Consider the following 19,878-nt stretch of genomic DNA (forward strand, 5'->3'; position numbering starts at 1 on the left):
TGAGTTTAGTGGAGGGCTATATTGAGGAGGGGGATCATAGGTATGTGGTGGTTGTGGTTGACAATCACAATAGGGGTCATCACATACATTAGGTTGGGATGCATTAGGATTAGGAGTATACCCATAAGAATCCGAAGAGTAGTCATGTTGGGGTGGCGCTTGAATGGCTCAGATGGAATAAAATGCCTTTTGTTCCTTGCGCATCTCCGTGAGGAGAGTAGTCATATCCCCAAGCACTCTTATCAAACTTGGTTCGGAAGGAGGTTGTTGCAAGAAGGTTGTCCATAAGGTTGGAGCTCCTCCCTCCTTTGATTTCCAAATCCTTGATGCACATCCTCATTAAAGCTTCCATTTCCTACAACATAGTTTGAACCAAACTCATAGCCAAAGGGGTGAGAATTCATAGTGAAAGAGAAAATAAAAACAAAAGCTAACAAGAGATAAAGAAGATAAACTCCTACAACTAGCAAAAACCAACAAACAAACCAAAAATCAAGCTATTCACAATATATACAATAGCCAATAACATAGAACCATTGCAAATCCCCGGCAACGGCGCCATAAATTTGATAGACGAGAATTATTATCGGTCTAGATTTTCTTCTTATAGAAAAGAACTACTTCGTTGTAAGCATAGCTCCAAACCAACAACCAACTCTCGCATTAAATTTAATTTAGTTTTGTCACGAGTACAAATCCCAATGAAAATTAACCGAAGTATTTAAACCTCAGGTCATCTCACAAGGAATTGCAATGAAGTGGTCAATTATTGGCTATGAAGGAACAAGGAGTTTGGTTTATAAAAGGGTAAGGAATAAATGACAAGAAAATTAAATCAAGAAACTAAAGAAAGGCAAGGTAAAGAACTCTTGGCTAGTCATAGGCAATTGAGATCACCATCCTTATCTACAAATCATGTATTGACAATTATGAGGAACCGAGCTCATTAGGTCTACTCACTAAAGCTTTAAGTACGTAATATCTACTCCTAGGCTTGGAGTACGTCAAATGGCTTGATCAACATCAATCCATAGGTCCTAACCTAGCTACTAATTAACTTAGTAGTAGGCTAGAGTCAATGGTTATTAAATTGACCACTAAGGGTTTTCAAATCACCAATTCAATAAGACCCAATGACTCAAGATCAATCAATTTTCTTAGCCTAGGCCAAGAGTAAAAGAAGCTACTTAAAAAACTAGAGAAAATATTCTATCAAACACCTAGAGTGCAATAAAAGTAAACATCTCAAAATGCAAGAATTAACAAGATTCATAACCATCATGAGCAAGAAATCAACAATAGCAAGGAAGATAAACATAAAAGAGACATGGAAACATAAATTTGTATTAGAAGAAATTAAGATCCAACAATGGTTCATCAACATAAAAGAGAGCATAAAAAAAGGGAAATTAACACTACAACCAAGAGAATCAAGATGTAGGAACAAGAAATTATAAAAGAAACAAGGTGAAATCAAGCAATCAAATCTAGATCCAAGAGAAATTAACCTAATCCTAACCTAATTCTAGAGAGAAGAGGGAACTTCTCTCTCTAGAAAACTAACTAAAGGCTCATCATGACTAACTAAGTGCTCCTTCCTTTGCTCAATCTTCAATTCTGCATCAAATACCCTAAAAAACAAGTTGGATTTGGGCCTGGGCAGCTCAAAAATCGCCCCAGCGTTTTGCCTTTAAATGAGTCACGTGCGAGCATCAACGCGTACGCGTGGGTCACGCGTGCGTGTCGCTTGGCAATTGTCCTATCCACGCGTACGCATCATGTGCGCGTACGCGTCGCCATGCAACTTCACTTCCACGCGCGCGCGTCTGCTACGCGTGCGCGTGGGTTGATGTACTCCAAATCCTTGTTTCCTCATGCATTCTCCACTTTGTATGCTTTTCTCTTCATTCCTTCCATCCAATACTTGCCTTATGAACCTGAAATCACTCAACAAACATATCAAGGTATCGAATGGAGTTAAAGTGAATTAAAATCACCAATTTAAGGGCCTAAAAAGCATATTTTTACACTTAAGCATAATTTAACGGAGAATTGCAAAACCATGCTATTTCATTGAATAAATGTGAAAAAAAGTGATAAAATCTCCTAAAATAAGCATAAGATAAACCAGAAAATTGGGGTTTATCACTCTTTCCCCCCTTTTCAGGATGGTCATCGTAAAGGATAAGGGAAAGGCACCAAAGAAGCCGCCCACCAAGAAGGCGCCTCAAAGATCCATCACTAAGGCACACCTGGCACTAAAGGCTAAGCCCCTCCTCAAGAAGGCGAGGAGCATCATTAAGATTGATGAACAAGAGAAGGAAAACCCTGCGAGGGATTCTACTAGGTTTCCCAACCGTTATTGTGAGCTCATGATCCCCTTTGTGATTGAAAGGAACTATCACCCTGAACCTCTTCTCGCCCCTCCGGCTCACGTTGTTCAGTTTGTGATACCCCGCATCGAGCGGCGACAGTGAGGATTTCTCATGAGAAGACCACAGGAAGCCAGCCTCTCATGGGTGGTGGAGTTTTACTCCAACTACTGCTCTTTCTCTCACATCCGTATTTGTGCGCTGGAAGCATGTCCCCGTCTCGGAGGAAGCTATTCAAGGAATACTTAAGACCGGACCATTGGCGGATGGGATAGACGCCTACCAAGAGGTCTTGAAGCAGCGTTGTGAATTTGGTTTTGATTTCAATTGGGATGCCGTTCTCTGGGTAATTGCCGAACCGGGAGCATTTTGGATCCAAGGGAGAATGAGACCCCGGCCCAACGGCATTGACGCACATTTTATCACTGTGGAGGCTCAAGCATGGGCCCAAATCTTATCTCATTATGTGCTTCCAAGCACCCATGGGTCATCTCTCATCGCGGAGCTAGCCCTATTGGTTTGGTGCATACTTACAGAGAAACCGGTCAATGTCCTTCTTCTCATCCGACAAGCCATGGGTCATGTCCATGCTAGAGGAAACCTACCCTTCCCCACTTTGGTGACTGAGTTAGTTGCTGCTGCTGGTGTCCCTCGGGAGACTAAGGATCGGAAGGCACAAATTTCAGTGGATGGCGATGTCGTCCCAACCGGAAAATATCTCAAGTCTCCGGCGGACACCGAAAACCTTGACATAGTTATCCCCGTGGGCATTCCCACCACTTCATCCGCACCACCTAGATCATCCTACCAACTCCTTGAGGAGCTCCATAAGAAGATGGACCGATATGAACGGCGGAACCAACGCCGATCTGCTTATATAAAGAAGCTTTTGAGTTGTGTGGCCCCACCTATGGAGGAACCAGAGATTTTCACTTCCAACTCGAACTTGAGTGAAGATAGCATTCATGGAAGGCATAATGGAAGCTCCAAGACCGATCGCCCCTTGCGTCTCACCAATAGCACCGAGGACGATGCAAATTCTTAAGTGTGGGGAGGTCGTTCGACCGGTCTCTGTAGGTAACACCCAAATAAACCTTGATTTTCTTTAGATAATTAGGATAGATTGCATGGTTAGGTTTTGTTTTTGAACACCTTTTGCATGATAGTTATTTCTTGTTAGGCCTACTTGGTTAGTGTAATGATTCCCTTCCCAAGAAATTATAATTTTTCAGCAACCCTACCAATTTGGAAATTTTTGTTACTAAACTTGCTTGAGGAAGGTATTTTAGAACATGGTTTTAGAGTTGAGAACACAAGCAAGTGAGACTTGAGCCAATTGCGTGGTTACATCTTATAACCACTTATTTTCCTTCTTGTGTGCATTGTTCTCCTTCTATGATTGTAATCCTTGATTTGCTTGACTCTATATGTCCATTATTGTATGTATGAATGTATGTATGTGATTGAGGTCATCGTTTCACTTAGCCACTTACCCAAATAGTCTTACCTTACAACAACCTTTGTTAGCCAAATTTGAGCATACGCTTAACCCACTTGTTCTTAATTTTAGCACATTACAAGCCTAAAGTGGAAAACCATAAATTTCCTTATTTGAATCTTTGATTAGCTTAGACTAGTGTGTGTGTGTCATTCAAGTGTGGGAAACGGGGGACATTGGTTGAGGCAAGAGCATGTTTTTGTTTTTATGGAAAATATTCGGAAGTGGGTATATACTCATGTATCTATTGAATATGTAAACCATATGCATTGGTACTTTTGTATATAAGTACGTCAAAAAGAAAAAAAAAAGAGAAAGAGAAAAACAAAAAGAAAAGAAAAATGAAGAATGAAAAGAAAAAAACATATAGAAAGGAGAAAGAAAGAAAGAAAAAGGGGACAAAATGCCCCAAAGTAAGATTCAATAACAATCAATGCATATGTGTAATGACCAAAAGGAGAATGCATGAGTATGTGGAAAAAGTGAGGAATGGGTAGTTAGGATAGTACTTAATTGTATAGGTTGTATGTAGGTTAGGTGGGATGCTTAGGTTAATCAAAGATTCAAATCCTAGTCCACTTAGCCATATATATAACCCTACCTTGACACTAGCCCCATTACAACCTAAGAAAAGACCTCATGATGCATGTATGCGTGCATAGAATAATTGTTGATTGTTAGAGAAAGAACAAATTTTGGAAAGCATGAAATAGAGGAGAATTGAGTGGTCAACCCTATACACCGAGCGAATAGAGTGTAAACACTTCCGGTGAGGGTTCGAGGCTCAATTCCTTGTTTCTGGCTCTCGCGAGCGTTCTTCATGCAAGCTATGCGCACTTCACTTTGATGATTGGAATTGGTAGAGTTTATATATTGTTTATCATTTTGTCCTACGTGCTTATATATATTCTTGGAAGATTGATTTGCTTTTGACCAAGTAGATAGTAGCATTCATTCTAGTTGCATTCTTATAAGTAGCTTGCACCTCATAAATCACACTCTCTTGTGATTCTTTTATCTTTGGCTTTCTTTTAAGCATGAAGACATGCTTAGTCTAAGTGTAAGGAGGTTAATAAACCCCATTTTTAGGGTTTATCTTGTTTGGATTTTGAGAATTTTATCAATATTCTTTCACACTTATTCATAGAAAACGCGTGGTTTTGTGTTTCCTTTCCAATTTTGCTTCATGGATGAAAACATGCCTCTTTCACACTAAATATGCCATATTTGAATCCTCTCCTATTACCATTCAATACCATGATCTGTGCGTTAAGTGATTTCAGAGTTTTTAGGGCAAGGATGGCCTAGAAGAGAGGAAGGAAGCATGCATGAATGGAAGGAGCATGGAAATTGGAGCTTTGGAGTTTAAGCAGCGACGCGTACGCGTGGATGCGCGCTACCAGGATTGGCGGGAAGAAGCCAAGATAGAAGCTGGCGCATTCGCATGGCTGGGCCAGAACCTCATGGACGCGCACGTGTGCTTTGCGCATGCGCGTGGATTGTAAAAGCCCAGGGACACGCAGGCGTGCTGTACGCGAACGCGTAGGTGCTAGCACGTGATTTTTTTAGTGAAAACGTGCTGAGCGATTTCACAGGAGCTGTGGGGCCCAATTGGAACTAATTCTGGTGCCAAAACCCATAAGAAGACCAAGGGATGAAGGGACTCTAATTGATTCACTCATTTTTAGATATTTTCTAGTTAGTTTTGGAAGTTACATTTTGTAGAGAGAGAAACTCTAGCTTTTCTCTAGGGTTTTTCTTCTCAATTTGGAATTCTCTTGGATCCATTGGTGAGATCTATTGTCAGTTCACTTCTACATTGTTTCAAGTTGTAGATCTAAATTCTCCTACTCTCAATTTAGTTCTTGTTGTTCAAGTTACTTGTGGATCTTAGCTTTTGGGTGTTGTTACTTCTATTTTCACTAATGCATTGAGGTAATTCATGTTCCTACTTGTCAATTGTTTGATTGTTATTAATCTCTTATAGTAGATATCTTTAATTGCAAGTTTATTCTCAATTTTACAATGTCTCTCATCCTTGCTCTCCAAGTGTTTAAGAAAATGTCAACTTTAGCTATGGAGTAGACTTTTCATTCTTGGCTTGGGGGTTAAGGTATTGGAGACACTTGAATCATCAGTGTCTTTTGTTGATTATCAATTGGAGATTGCTAATTGATTTACATGTCACTAAAGCTAGACTTCCCTAGGGTTAGACTAGGACTTGTGAATCCAAATTTATTACTCTCACTTGACTTTCCTTCACACTAGAGGTTAACTAAGTGAAGCAATAACTAATTGTGGTCACAATTGATGGAGATTATGATGATAGGAAGTCCAACTCTTACCCTAGCCAAGGCTTTTATATAGCTTGATTTTCATTCACACTATTAGCGTGTTCCTTTCTTGCATTAAACTCCAAAACACCAATACAACTTCTAACCAATAATGTGCATATTGGAGAACTCCTACGGAGAACGATTCGGGACTAATACTCTCGGTTATTGAATTTAGATTATGGTGACACAATTTCTTTGTTTGATGTGGAATTCTGTGTCGGTTTAGACTATAATCACGATTGGATTTTATTGATAAATTCTACACCGGCATAAAATCACTCATCAACTATATGTATTATCTATATGGGCACCTTTACCATACTGAGAATTTCCGGTTCTCATTCCATACATATTTTGTTATTTTTCAGATGCAGGACATGAGGCACCTCACTAAGCGTGCTAGAAACTCTCTGGAAGTGAAGATCAACATTTTATGGAATTTTTATTGTATTTCTAGTTTATAAATATGTACATATGTTATGTACTTTGTATAAATTTGTATTTTGACCCTCCTAGATGTTCACTTGGAGAAACAAGATTTATATTATGTCTTTGAGTAAGATTTTAGGTTGCATACACTGGGTGGCCTTTGCTTCATAGGTCAAGTCTGGAGCTTCCAATATGTATCCTTTTGGAACTCTATATTCATGGTATATTATCCTTTCCATGCGCTATTATCTATCCCATCTATGCTTTAACGTTTCGAGTGTGATGCGACTTTCGAGTTCTGTTTGTTCAATGATACAAAGAGAATTCTTGCATAGTTTGGAATTAATCAACAATGAATTCTCTTTATCAAATGTTTTAAATTCAAATTATAATAACCGAGATCAAGAGTAATTCAACCTCGGCTCGTTCTTCCCTAGGATGCAATTGGAATGTTACGCTTTCGGTTGTAGAGAGGACAAAAAGGGGTTTTGTAATTAAAGAACAAAATATTAAAAGAACTAAAAAATAAAAGAACTAAGTAATTATCAAAATTGGGGATCAATACAAGTAAAGAGAAGATGAGATCAAAACTAGTAAAAATGCTATAAATGCAATAAAGAGCCTTGACTTGGGAATAAGAGGATCCAAGGAATCCTATCATCATCATAACCACAACGATGGTAATTATGATGCATCGATCTTGCCTAGTTAACCCCAAACATCGAGGAGTAAATCAAGCAAGCATAATTGACCTTAATTCATAGGTCCTAACCAACTTACAAAACTAGTTGATAAAAGGCTAGCATCAATGGAAACAAGAGTCAACTAACTACCCAATAATTACCACTAAATGTTGGACATTATGACTCTAGTATCCTAGGAACTCAAACCACAAGCCATGGTAGGAAAATCTACTCAAAATCTAGAGTTGGCATTTTTACAAACACCTTGTGTGCATAAAAGTAAAACCTGGAAAATTTCAAAGTAAAATGAAAAACTATAACCAACTACCAACAAAACCAAATATGACAAGCAATCAAGCAGAAAAGAAGCATGAAACATAAAATTCATTGATCAAACTTCAAGAAACACAAAATTGCAATATAAACAAAGTAACTTGAACCATAGGAAAATGAAAATAAAGACAATGTAATTAAAGAGGAAATTGAGAGTACTTACAATTAAAGAAGCAAAATCCAAAATTAAAGCTTGCTATAAAATGCTACACTGGAAATGAAAATGAAACCCTAAGAGAGCAATGCTACACTACTCCTACTCCTACTCCTAATTACTCTCTAAAACTATCTAAGTGAGCTCTCTACTCTAATGTAAGATAATGTGTTGATATGTGTGGATATCCCCTTCATATAGCACTTCAATTCAACCTTCAAGCCTTCCAAAATGTGCCAAAAGCCTCCAAAATTCACGCAGCATATATTTCATTAATAAAATCACATGCAGAGTCCTGTGCATATGCACAGATGTGTGCGTACACACACTTGGCTGAAAGTTCTCCTGTGCATACGCACAGGTACTTGTGCGCACGCACGCTTACTTGTGCGCACGCACAGTTCACTGTGTGTGCTTTTCCTTGCTTTCTTCATGTTTTCCTCCCTTGTACATGCTTTCTTCCACTTTTGGCTATTCATTCTTGCCTCTAAGGCCTAAAATCATTCAACGAACATGTCATGGCATCAAATGGAATAAAAGTGCAATTAAATTGCTCATTTCAAGCACAAAATTGGGGACAAAACACAAAAGTATGCTATTTTGGTGCTTAAGTGTGAGTTCATTTGCTAGAATCCATCCTAATTGAGTTAAAATATATCATCGAATATGGACTCTTCAATTCCCCCACACTTAAACAATAGCATGTCCTCATGCTAAATCAACAAGGAGAACGATTAAAAGGGGGTAGTCAACTTAGTAAATGCAATTACCTATATGCATGTAAGTATTTATATACTATTCATACCTATATATCTATCTATAGTTTCCTATGAAGTTGGTGAAAGCAAACAATTAAATTCCCAAGCAAGTATAGACAAATAGGGCTAAACAAAGAAATAATCCATTGCAACCAAAATCTAAAGAATTGATTCAACTCATCAAAATGAAGCAACTTGCCAGAATACATGATAAGAGGCATGGAAACATAGAGTTGAGTAATTGAACCTCACTAGGTGTGTATACATTATAATCACTCGGTGTCTAAGGGTTTAATCACTCAATTCTCCTCCTAATTATGCTTTCAAGGATTTGCTTTTCATATAACAATCAACAAACAAGTGATGTATGAATGCAATTATCACGAAGACTTCATATGGTTGTAATGGGGTTAAGGTAAAGGTGGGATAGATATGGCCAAGTGGACTAAAATGATTGAAATCCTTGATTAGTTTAAGTATCCAACTCAACCTATATCAACCAAATAAAAAAAAATGCAATCCTAACCTTCCATCATCTCTTTTTCACAACCACTCATGTATGATTTATCATTCACATCACATATGCATTTCTTATTCATTTCTCTTCACTTAAAGGTAACTTGCATCCCCTTTTCATGATGCCTTTTTTTTAAAGTAAAATGCATATGGTTTTAGTAGCTCATACATGATTGTTCCCATTTTCCAAGATTTTCATGAATACCCAAAAATGCACAATTTCATATACTACCAATGTTTCCCAAAATTTCCCCACACTTAAATGAAACACACTCCTTCAACATAAGCTAATCAAGGATACAATCCATGGTAAATCATGGATTTTTGCTTAAGATTATGATACGCTAATATCAATAACAATGGGGTAGATAAAGCTCAAAAGGGGTTAACAATGGTAGATGCAAAGGGTAGCCTATATGGGTAAAGTAAGCTTTTAACCAAAGATGGCCTCAATCATGCTCAATGAAATTCAAAACATCAACCATTGGATATAAAGAACTAAGCAAAACTAAGATTACAATCATAGAAGAGATATAGCACTCAATGAACAAAATTAGTAGTTAAAATGTGTAACCACTCATTATAGCCCAAAAATTCATAAGGTATTTGTCCTTTAGTCTTCTATGTTCCAAAATAATCATTCAAGCAAGCTTGAAAACAGTTTTCAAATCAATTCAATAGAATGTCCTATAACAAATTTCTTGGAAATCCTTGTTGTTTTTCACCAAAATTATTTCCTACATGCATGCATGTTGTGCTGGATGCAAATTTTTCGAAATTTCCTAGTTCTTTTCCTAATTTTCAACAAGCAAAAAGTAACATGAACAATTTAGGATAAAAAATGAACTAGGCATGTGCTATTCACATCATCCAATCACAATCCATATCTATACTATATACCAAGCAAAACATGCTCAAAACATATATATATATATATATATATATATATATATATATACACAAATAAGACAAATGATCAAAATACTAGTATGTAGCATAAGGCAAAGTATCTAAATATCCACAAAATGCATAACAAAGACTCAAAATAAACTAAATAAGAGTGTTTAGGGGAGAATGTTTACACCCAAAATATCGTAGATCCTCCCCTACACTTAAATTGTGCACGGTCCTCTGTGCTCAAAAGAATCAAACAGGGAGGGGGTCAACACTGAGTAGCTCCACCGTAAGATGGTGGTGGGTGGTGGTGACGCTGATAAATAATGATGGCTCGGGATGTCTCTGTGGTGGTCTCAGCTGCTAGCTCCTCAACTGCCTGGTCAGCTGGCTCTGTTGCCATCTCTATTATCTGCTTGGCTCCAGCTGCCGGTTCCTCAACTTGCTGAACTATTGCCTCCTCGGCTGTGGGCTTCGCTGGTCTCTGCTCAGGGGGCTCAACTGCCTGGCCAGCTTCAGCTGCTGGCTCCTCCGGTGCCGGCTCCTCTGTCTCGGCCTTAGGCTCTGGTGTATCTGGAGGAGGTGACCTAGGGTCTCTACCCTCGAAATTCACCACTATCCACTGGAAGCGGCAAGCATTGTAGCACTCGAAATGGTAGAGGAGCTGAATGATTTCACGACCCAGCTCATAAGGTGTCTGTAGTCGGGGTGTGGGTGCGGGAGCTGTAGGAGGTGCTGAGGTTTCTACTGCTGATGGTGGCTCAGTGGTCTTCCTCTTCTTCTGTGGCAGTCCCTCACAGTCACCGTATGGAGGGAATGGTTGCTTGCTGATGAAGACAGACGTCCGGTCTGTCAGGCGTCTTTCCACTCCAGATAAAGCGGGTAATCTGGTGATCATCAATGGGAAGGGAATGTTGTATTTCTGCTGTTGGTTTACCTTCCACATCGAATATCTGATAAGGGGAAGAACAGAGATCCTCTTCCCTTCCAGAATAGACCAAAGCAAGACCGCCACACGGACTTTAATGTGCGTGGCATGCGTGCTTGGTAGAATGTAGTCGGTAATGATTTGCTGCCAGATCCTTGCCTCAAGATTTAGGTCAGTGCGCGTAATGCTCAATGGAACTGAATTCTCCCCTCTGTTGTACTCCCATCTGGCCTCAGGCAGGTCAATCTTTTTCAGAACTACATCCAAAGAAAGCTTGCCCGTGGTCAATTCCTTCACTATCTGAGGATAAGCACCCCGAGCCGGAGGAATATGCGGCATATCTAAGAGGGCCTCTAAAGCAGTATCAGAGGTGTCCAGTGTGAAACCCCTCAGGAAAATAGTTGGGGCATGCCTCTTTTGGAGATTTTCGTAGAATTCCCTGACCTGGTGTTTATTGACTTCCACCGGATCGAATTCTATGAATTTCCAATGGTAAAAGTTTAATCTATTAAGAATATGATCCGCATATTTCTCGGATAAGTTCAGCTTTCTCTTGTAGTGAAAGGCTCGCTTTTCTAGTTTTTTGTATTGTTCTTAGGCTTCAGCATTAATGAACGTGTCCGGTTGGGTACTCGGAGGCATAGGAGGAGGATAAGCCAAAGGATTGGCTTTTTCCTTTGCTTTGTGAGCTATCCTGAAAAGGACAAAAATTGAATACAACTCAGGAGAAACAAATAAAAATCACAGAAAGAAGAAGGAAACAGTTAAACAATTCAAATAAGAGCCAATAAGGTAAACAACACTCAATTAAGGGAAAACATGTATAAAACAATCAATTGCTCAAAAAGAAGTGTATTTTCCCAAAATCAAGCGACCTAAGTAACATAAAAGAGAATGAACAACAATTAAAGTATATATATGACTTAGGTGTAACAATGCAAGTGAATGGACTTGAAAGAAATTGAGTGTTGCAATTGTGACTTGGAAATTGGAAGAGTTTGCAAAATTTGGCACAAAAGGCAATAATCAAAGCCATAGTGAAAGCATGCGCATATTCATGTTGAGAAGATAAGAAATGATCACATATACATAACTTCCTGTCCAAAGCAATACTTGGTTGAAGAACAGATTGCATTGCTCAAAAACATAAAGGAACAAGTGGCTATGTATATGGTCATTGATGTTAAAGACACATGAATAGGCATTTAATCAATTCATCAAAAAAACAATGTATGTGCTGTTGTAAATGGCACCAAACAGATTTCAAAATTTATGAGTTTAAGGTTGGTTTGGTGTTTAAGCAAAAGGAATGAGCAACCAGTACATAATGCAGCAAATTAGCATGCTATGGGAAAATATGCACTTGCAAATGCATCAAACAAAATGGTTTCAGCTTAATATTCTAACACAACTACAAATTTGAAGTCTAGTTTAATGTTTTAGGAAAGTTTCACAGGGTGCATGATCATAATTAAAACTCAGGTAGCATCCAAATCAATAGAAATTTGCACAAGTATGAAATAAAATGCCAAATGAAAGCATAATTCAAGGCCTATGCTGATCAGACATAGAAATTGAATCAAAAAATTCCATTCAGGCATTTAATCATGCATGTTATGTGCATACATGAAAAGCAGCATTCTCAGTTCAATCAAAGCAACATTCAAAATTTAGAGAAATCCAGAAAAATTCAAACAATCAACCAATCAACTACATTCAGTCCAGAAAACACAAAGGTCAACTAACCTAATGCCTCCTAGTTACTAAAATAAAAACTAAAAGCAGTGAAAGAAAGGAAATGATACAGAAATAGTAGAAACACAGGTTACAGAGAAGGAAATGGAACCTGTAATGCAGAAGGAAAGAGAAGAAGAAATAGACGGAGAAGGAGGGTTACAGCGGAACAAAGGTCTGGCGCTGCTGGTGGCTATCTGCCAGAACTGGAGGACGCGGCTAGGGCTCGCACGGAAGAACAGGGTGCAGCACGGTACAGAGGAGAGAAAACGGGGAAATGTAGAAGAATGGAAGAGGGAGAGAAAGGGGGCGATGGTGGTGTTGTCGCCGGTGGTGTTGCAGTCAGACGGAGGTGATGGTTGGTGGTGTCTCAGAGAAGAAGAGAAAAAGGTTAGGGGGTTTAAGAGAAGCGGAAAAGAAGAAAGGGTTAGTGACTGGGGAAACTGTAGCACGAGTCCCCTTTATGAATTAACGTTTGAAAAGTGACCTGTGCGAACGCACAAGGTTGTGTGCGGACGCACACAAGGAAGAAGGAAGGGTATGGGTGCACACAGCTGTGTGCGGCCGCTGCGGACAGAAGATGTATCGCATCCTGTGCAGACGCACGAGGTTATGTGCGGATGCACAGAAGGAAAGAAGGGGTTGCGTTCACACACACAAGGGATGCGTGTGCTGCGACCAGAGGGGTTGCCAAGGTCTGTGCGGGCGCTCAGTGCTATGTGCACGCACAGGCAGTTCTTTCTCTCTCTCTCTCTCTTTCTTTTTTTTTTGAAGAACAGGGTGAAGTGTGCGTTTGCATGCAGGGTGTGCGTACGCAAGGGGAAAGAGAAGGGATGTATACTGACGCACAAGCGGTGCGCGTGTTGTGAACAGAGGGAGTGTTTAGGGGTGTGTGTGCTGATGCGTGAGCATCTTTCCTATCTTTTCCTAGTGAATTTACATATAAATTGTTAAGTTTAATCAAGAATTAATTATCTTTTAGCCACTATAGATGCTACTTTGAGTCTTGTGCAATTCTGTTTATTTTAAGTAGCATTCGGCTGTTTTTGATGGAGTTTCTACAGCACAAGAATTAAAGGAGATGACAGCGAGGAGCGACGCGTGCGCATACTTGACACGTGCACATAATTTGGAGTTTTCGATGGTGACATGTGTGCGTACCTGACCCCTACGCGTGAAAAGCGAAGTTACACAGCGACGCGTGCGCGTACCTGACGCGTACGCATGACACGCAAATTAGACCATCGACACGTACGCGTGACATGCGCCACGTGAAAAAAATGCTGGGGGCAATTTTTGGGCTATTTTTGACCCAATTTTCAGCCCAGAAGACACAGATTAGAAGCTGCAGAATGGACGAAACAAGTGGTCCCCATCCATCAATTGAATACTTGCTGATTATTTGATTAATTCTGATTTAAACTTGATTTTATTTTAAAATAGGAAAAGAATATTATTTTAGTTTTAGAAATTAGATTTTAAATTTATTAGGATTAGATATAAAAGAAACTTCCCTGAGGGGGATCCCAACATTAGTTAACTTTTCATTCCACCTTAGCCCAATTTACAATCCTAGTTTTCTTCTCTGAATCATGAGCAACTAAACCTCCATTGTTAAGGTTAGGAGCTTGATAAATCCCAATTTTGTGGTTTATCTTGTGCTTATTTTAGGGGATTTTATCACTTTTTTCCCACATTTATTCAATGAAATAGCATGGTTTTGTAATTCTCCCTTAATTTGTGCTTAAGTGTGAAAACATGCTTTTTAGGCCTTAAAATAGCTAAATTCAATTCACATTAATTCCATTCGATGCCTTGATATGTTTGTTGAGTGATTTCAGGTTCATAAGGCAAGTATTGGATGGAAGAAGTGAGGAGAAAAGCATGCAAAGTGGGAGAACTCATGAAGAAATGAAGGAACCGCAAAGCTGTCAAGCCTGACCTCTTTGCACTCAATCGACCATAACTTGAGCTACAGAGGTCCAAATGAGGCGGTTCCAGTTGCGTTGGAAAGCTAATATCCGGGGATTCAAAATGATATAAAATTTTCTATAGTTGCTTCGCGTTTAGGGATGCATATGCGCCGATATTTCACATGGTTCATTAAAGAGCAACTCGTGGCCAGCGATTTCTAAAGCATTTTGGGCCAAATCCAACTCATTTCTGATGCTATTTCAAGCAGAATTCAAGCATGGGCAAAGGGGGGAGCAATTTTTGGTAACTTAGCATCATGTAGGTTAGTTTCTAGAGAAAGAAGCTCCCTCTTCTCTCTAAAATTAGGGTTCTTAGGATATTTTCATCTTAGATCTAGGTCTAATTTCATGATTTTATCTCATTTTCTTTGTGAATTCTTGCTTTTACACTTTCATTCTCTTAGTTTGTAGTGTTAATTTTACTTTTATGCCTCTTTTATGTTAATGAACTCTTGTTGGATTTGAATCTCTTTTAATGCAATTTAATGTTTGATGTTCTTTTATTGTTGAATTGAATTGTGATTTTACTTTCCTTGCAATTGGTAGTTGGTAGATTTTACTATTTCTTGCACATTTACCATGCTTTCCTTTTGTACCCACCAAGTGTTTGACAAAATGCTTGGTTGGGCTTTAGAGTAGATTTTGAGCATTCTTGGCTTGGGAAGAGTGATTGGGCAATCTTGAGTCATTAATACCCAATTTAGATTGGTGATCTAGAGTTGTTAGTTAATATTATTTCCATTGACTCTAATCTCTTGCTAATTCAATTAGTGAGTTGATTAGGACATGTGGATTGAGATTAGCTAGTCTTGTTTGACTTTCTCTCATGGAAGATAACTCATACCTTCTTCCATCATTGGAGATGACGTAATAAGATAAATTCTTGTTAATTATTATTATTAGTGACTAGGATGGAAAGCCTATGATCTCAATCCTTGCCATGAATGTCTCTCTTTAATAATTGTTTCTCTTTATTACTTGTCTTCTTTAATTGCTTGTTTGATTTACTTTTCTTGCCATTTACTTTTCTTGTCCTATTATAAAATCAAAACCCCCTTGTCCTTCATAGCCAATAATTGACCATTTCATTGCAATTCCTTGTGAGACGACCCGGAGTCTAAATACTTCGGTTATTTCTTATTGGGGTTTGTACTTGTGACAACCAATATTTTTGATTGGTGGATTGTTTGTTGGTGTAGAACTATACTTGCAACGAGAATTATTTTGTGTGAAATTCAATACCATCAAAGAATTCACTCATTAGAGCTCTGTCTATTTGTATGGATTGATTCTATTGCTTTTTCTATTTTAATTCATGTATTGATTCACAATTCAAGAATTGTTTTCGTTCTTTATCTTATGAATTTGGGTGGAACGGAAGTATGACCCTCTTTCTAATTGAGTTCTTGTATACCTTGGAAAAGCTCTTTACTTGAACAACAGCTTGAAAATAATTTCTCCTAAATTCTAATTATCTGGACTTAACGGGATATGTGACATATAATCCTTTTATATTTGGGTAATTAGAGTTTTTGTGGCATAATAACTAGAATTAAACTTCACCCTCTAATTGAAATTAATTGACCAAGGAATTGGCAGTTGATGAGGATTAGAGGAGACTAGAAAGCTCTAAGGAATTAGGGTCTAGTCACATATAGTTTGCCATGAATTAAATCTTACATGATTAAAATAGTTAGTAAGAAAAGTTAATTTGGAAAAGTAGATAACTCTGAAACCTTAACTGCTTTCTCCATATTTTATTCCCAACTTATTTACTTGCCTATCTTTGAACTTTGAATTTACTGTTTAATGTTTTTGGACTCTCAACACTATTTTCTACTTGTCTGACTAAGCCAATCACTCAATTATTGTTGCTTGATCCATCAATCCTCGTGGGATCGACCCTCACTCACCTGAGGTATTACTTGGTACGACCCGGTGCACTTGCCGGTTAGTTTGTGGTTATAATTTCCGCACCACGTGCGCACATTGCTATGCGTACACACAGGGACGGAAAAACAGGCGTACAGTGCGTGCACACAAGGCTGTGCAGACGCATAGGACTCAGTTCCTGCAACAAAAATTTTGCCTCTACGGCATCAGACTTGATATCCAAAACAAGTTTTCAAGTCCCAAAACATCATAAAACTCCCAAAAACACATTATTTCACTAAAATTACCCAACAAACTTTAAAATAAAACTAACGAACCAAGCAAAATAACCAATTTATTCATGAAACAAAAGCTAAAAGAGAGAAGGTTAGAAGGATATTACCATGGTGGGGTGTCTCCCACCTAGCACTTTGGTTTAAAGTCTTTAAGTTGGACTTAGTGAGGAGATCCTTGTTAGGGCGGCTTATGTTTCCACTCCTCTTTGAATCTCCAACCAAGTTTGCTATTGATTTGACCTCCTTTGTCCCAAATGAATTGTATCAAACTATTAAGAGACTTCAAGCTAGCAACTAAGATCCATAACCATTGATTCTTGAAATTAATACTCGGATCCCATACTTGAGTTCCTCTATCACCATTGACATACTTGTGCATTCCCCAGAATTCACTAAACTGACTCTTGCACCAAAATTGAGCTCCAAATGTTAAGTTGGCTCCTTTGATGAACTTTTTATTTCTTTGACACTTAACATTCATCTCTCTACCATCCACTACTCCAAGAAGGGTTTGAAGTTGACAATCCATCTCCAAGACGGCGTATTAATGTGGGCCTAGAAAGCTTGTTGAAGAAGTCTTCACCCGCTCAATTCATTCTTGCACAACTATCTTTACCTCTTGGTGAATAAAATCTTCCTCGAGCTCCTTTGAATATTCCTCATCATCACTCAAGTAAAAAATTGGAGGTTGTGTGAAGTCCACATCAACATCTCCTTCCAAATCCAACAAGGGAGGCTCACGAAGGTCATTGGCAGGGTTGACCAAGTTGGACAAAAAATCTTGAATGATGGAATCCTCTTGATCACTTCCTACCAACTCTTCATTTATCTCCTCTTGTGCTTCATGTTGTGACTTGATATCTTTTACTTGATTTTGCAATTCTTCGCTCACTCCACACTTTTCACTTGGTTCTACACATTCATCCATTAGAACTTCTTGGTCATGGCATGAACGCAATGAGGCTAACCAGTCAAGAGTTTCTGCTACTGTAGACATGACTTGTTCTTGCTTCTTCTGGAACTCTTGTTGTTCTTGAATGAGCTTAAAAGGTGCTTCTTGCATGGCTTGATCCATATGTGAAGATGTAAATTGAGGTGATGAAGGTTGAGAATCAAATTCATGAGGGTAAGGGTTTTGGTTTTCTATGTAGTGAGGTGATGGTGTATAGAATTGGTGACTAGAAAGGTAAGTGCTTTGGTTCCATTGGGGTGCATTGTGGTGATGGTGTGAAAAAGTCTGATGCCAGGGCATTTTGGCCAGTTTCACTGACCTTTTCTTTATGGTTTTAGGGTAGTTTCATACACTTTCTTAGGAAATAAGCAAGTTTTGGGTAGAATTTCACTTACATCTTGATTCAAGCTAATATTGTGATTTTTATATGAATTCATGAGAATTATGCATGAATTGAATGACAAATTGGATGATGCATGTCTCATAACTTGGACTAGAACTTTGATGCACTTTATTGCTTGACTTCAGGACAAAGGAAGCAAGGAAGAACCATGTTAGCAGCCACGTTAGTCTAACTAACGTGACCTCTAACGTGGAAGGGGAGCTAGCTTGCAACGTTAATGAGAAAAGTAATCGCCAATAACGTCCTCGAAGCCATCATAGCCCACGTTAATTGCCACATTAACTACATTAACGTGGTAGTTAACGTGGAAGAAGAAAATGAAGCCAACGTTAGTGACACTCACCTTTGTCACTAACGTTGGACCAAGCTCATATTGGCCACGTTAAGAGCCACGTTAACTCAGTTAACGTGGACTCTAACGTGGGGAAACAAAAGAATGACCAACGTTAGTGACACTTACCTTTGTCACTAACGATGAGCTAAGCCACTTTGAGCCACGTTAGTTGCCACGTTAACTCAGTTAACGTGGACTCTAACGTGGAGGGAGCAAAGAATCGCCAACGTTAGTGACACTCACCTTTGTCACTAACGTTGGGATGAGCCACTATGAGCCACATTAACTCCCACGTTAACTACATTAACGTGGAAGCTAATGTGAGTAAAAGGGATGATGAGCCAACGTTAGTGACACTCACCTTTGTCACTAACGTTGGAGATGGCTAGCAATACCACGTTAGAAGCCACGTTAACCTAGTTAACGTGAACTCTAACGTGGGAAGTAGGGGCATTTTGGAATGTTAGTGACAAAGGTAAGTGTCACTAACGTTCTCGAAGATGTGGCAAGCCTACGTTAAAGGTCACGTTAGCCACACTAACGTGAACTCTAACGTAGGGAGAAAGGAGGATTCTCAACGTTATTAGAAAAAGTAAGTCCCAATAACGTGTGCGAAGGACCAAGAGGCAACGTTAGTGGTCACGTTGATGCCACTAACATTGAAGTTAACGTGGAGCATCCTTGGGTTAGGGACGTTAGTGAAAAAGGTGATTGTCACTAACGTTCTCGAACCCACACTTTCACTTAACGTTAACGCCATTAATGTCCTAAGCTAGAATCCCTGCCTACTTCACACTTTCTCTCTGCAAGTAAAGCTAAGCCCACTGAAGAAGATAACTGCTTCAACTCAAGATCCAAAGGCCCATATCCAAGACTTGAAGAGCCAACTAGAAGATCAGAAGAATAGTATAAATAGGGAGAACTTTGAACTAGAAAGAAAGGAGCTTTTGGCATTATTAGAATTACTCTCTATATTTTACTTTCTCTGCAACTTTTAGTTTAATTCTCAGAATGTACTCTCCATCTTTGCTTTTCATTCCTAGAGCTATGAACAACTAAACTCCTTTCATTGGGTTAGGGAGCTCTGTTGTAATTTGATGGATCAATAATAGTTTTCATTATCCTTCTTCTCTCTTTTCTCTTGATTTTACTAGAAAGCTTTCAATCTTCATCCAATTGAGTAGTTATCTTGGAAAAGAAGCTATTCATACTTGGATCTCTTCTGAACCTTGGAAAAGGAATGAAGAGATCATGCTAGAATTGCTTTCTCATGTTGGACCAAATTGGGGTTTGGGCGGATATGGTGACATATAATTCTCCCAATACTTTGATTTGGAAATACATGTGGTATAATCAGTGACCACACTTCATCTCTTCTCATGAGCAATTAGACCAAGAAATTGGCTATTGATC

The 19,878-nt window shown here is 38.8% G+C and overlaps 1 protein-coding gene across 1 annotated transcript; it reads right to left on the bottom strand.

Moving 5' to 3' along the window:
* Positions 1-10,241: 10,241 nt before the first annotated feature.
* On the bottom strand, positions 10,242-12,079 carry LOC148568362 (uncharacterized). Its single transcript, XM_088484684.1, has 3 exons — positions 11,991-12,079; positions 11,534-11,595; positions 10,242-11,377 (listed from the first exon to the last, which is right to left on the bottom strand). Exons 1-3 carry the CDS (start codon positions 12,077-12,079, stop codon positions 10,242-10,244), a joined length of 1,287 nt encoding a protein of 428 aa, XP_088340810.1.
* Between the last annotated feature and the right edge of the window lie 7,799 nt (positions 12,080-19,878).

The sequence above is a fragment of the Arachis ipaensis genome, chromosome B4 (genome assembly GCF_059453495.1).
Source record: "Arachis ipaensis isolate K30076 ecotype BB chromosome B4, ASM5945349v1, whole genome shotgun sequence".
NCBI classification, from domain to species: Eukaryota; Viridiplantae; Streptophyta; class Magnoliopsida; order Fabales; family Fabaceae; genus Arachis; species Arachis ipaensis.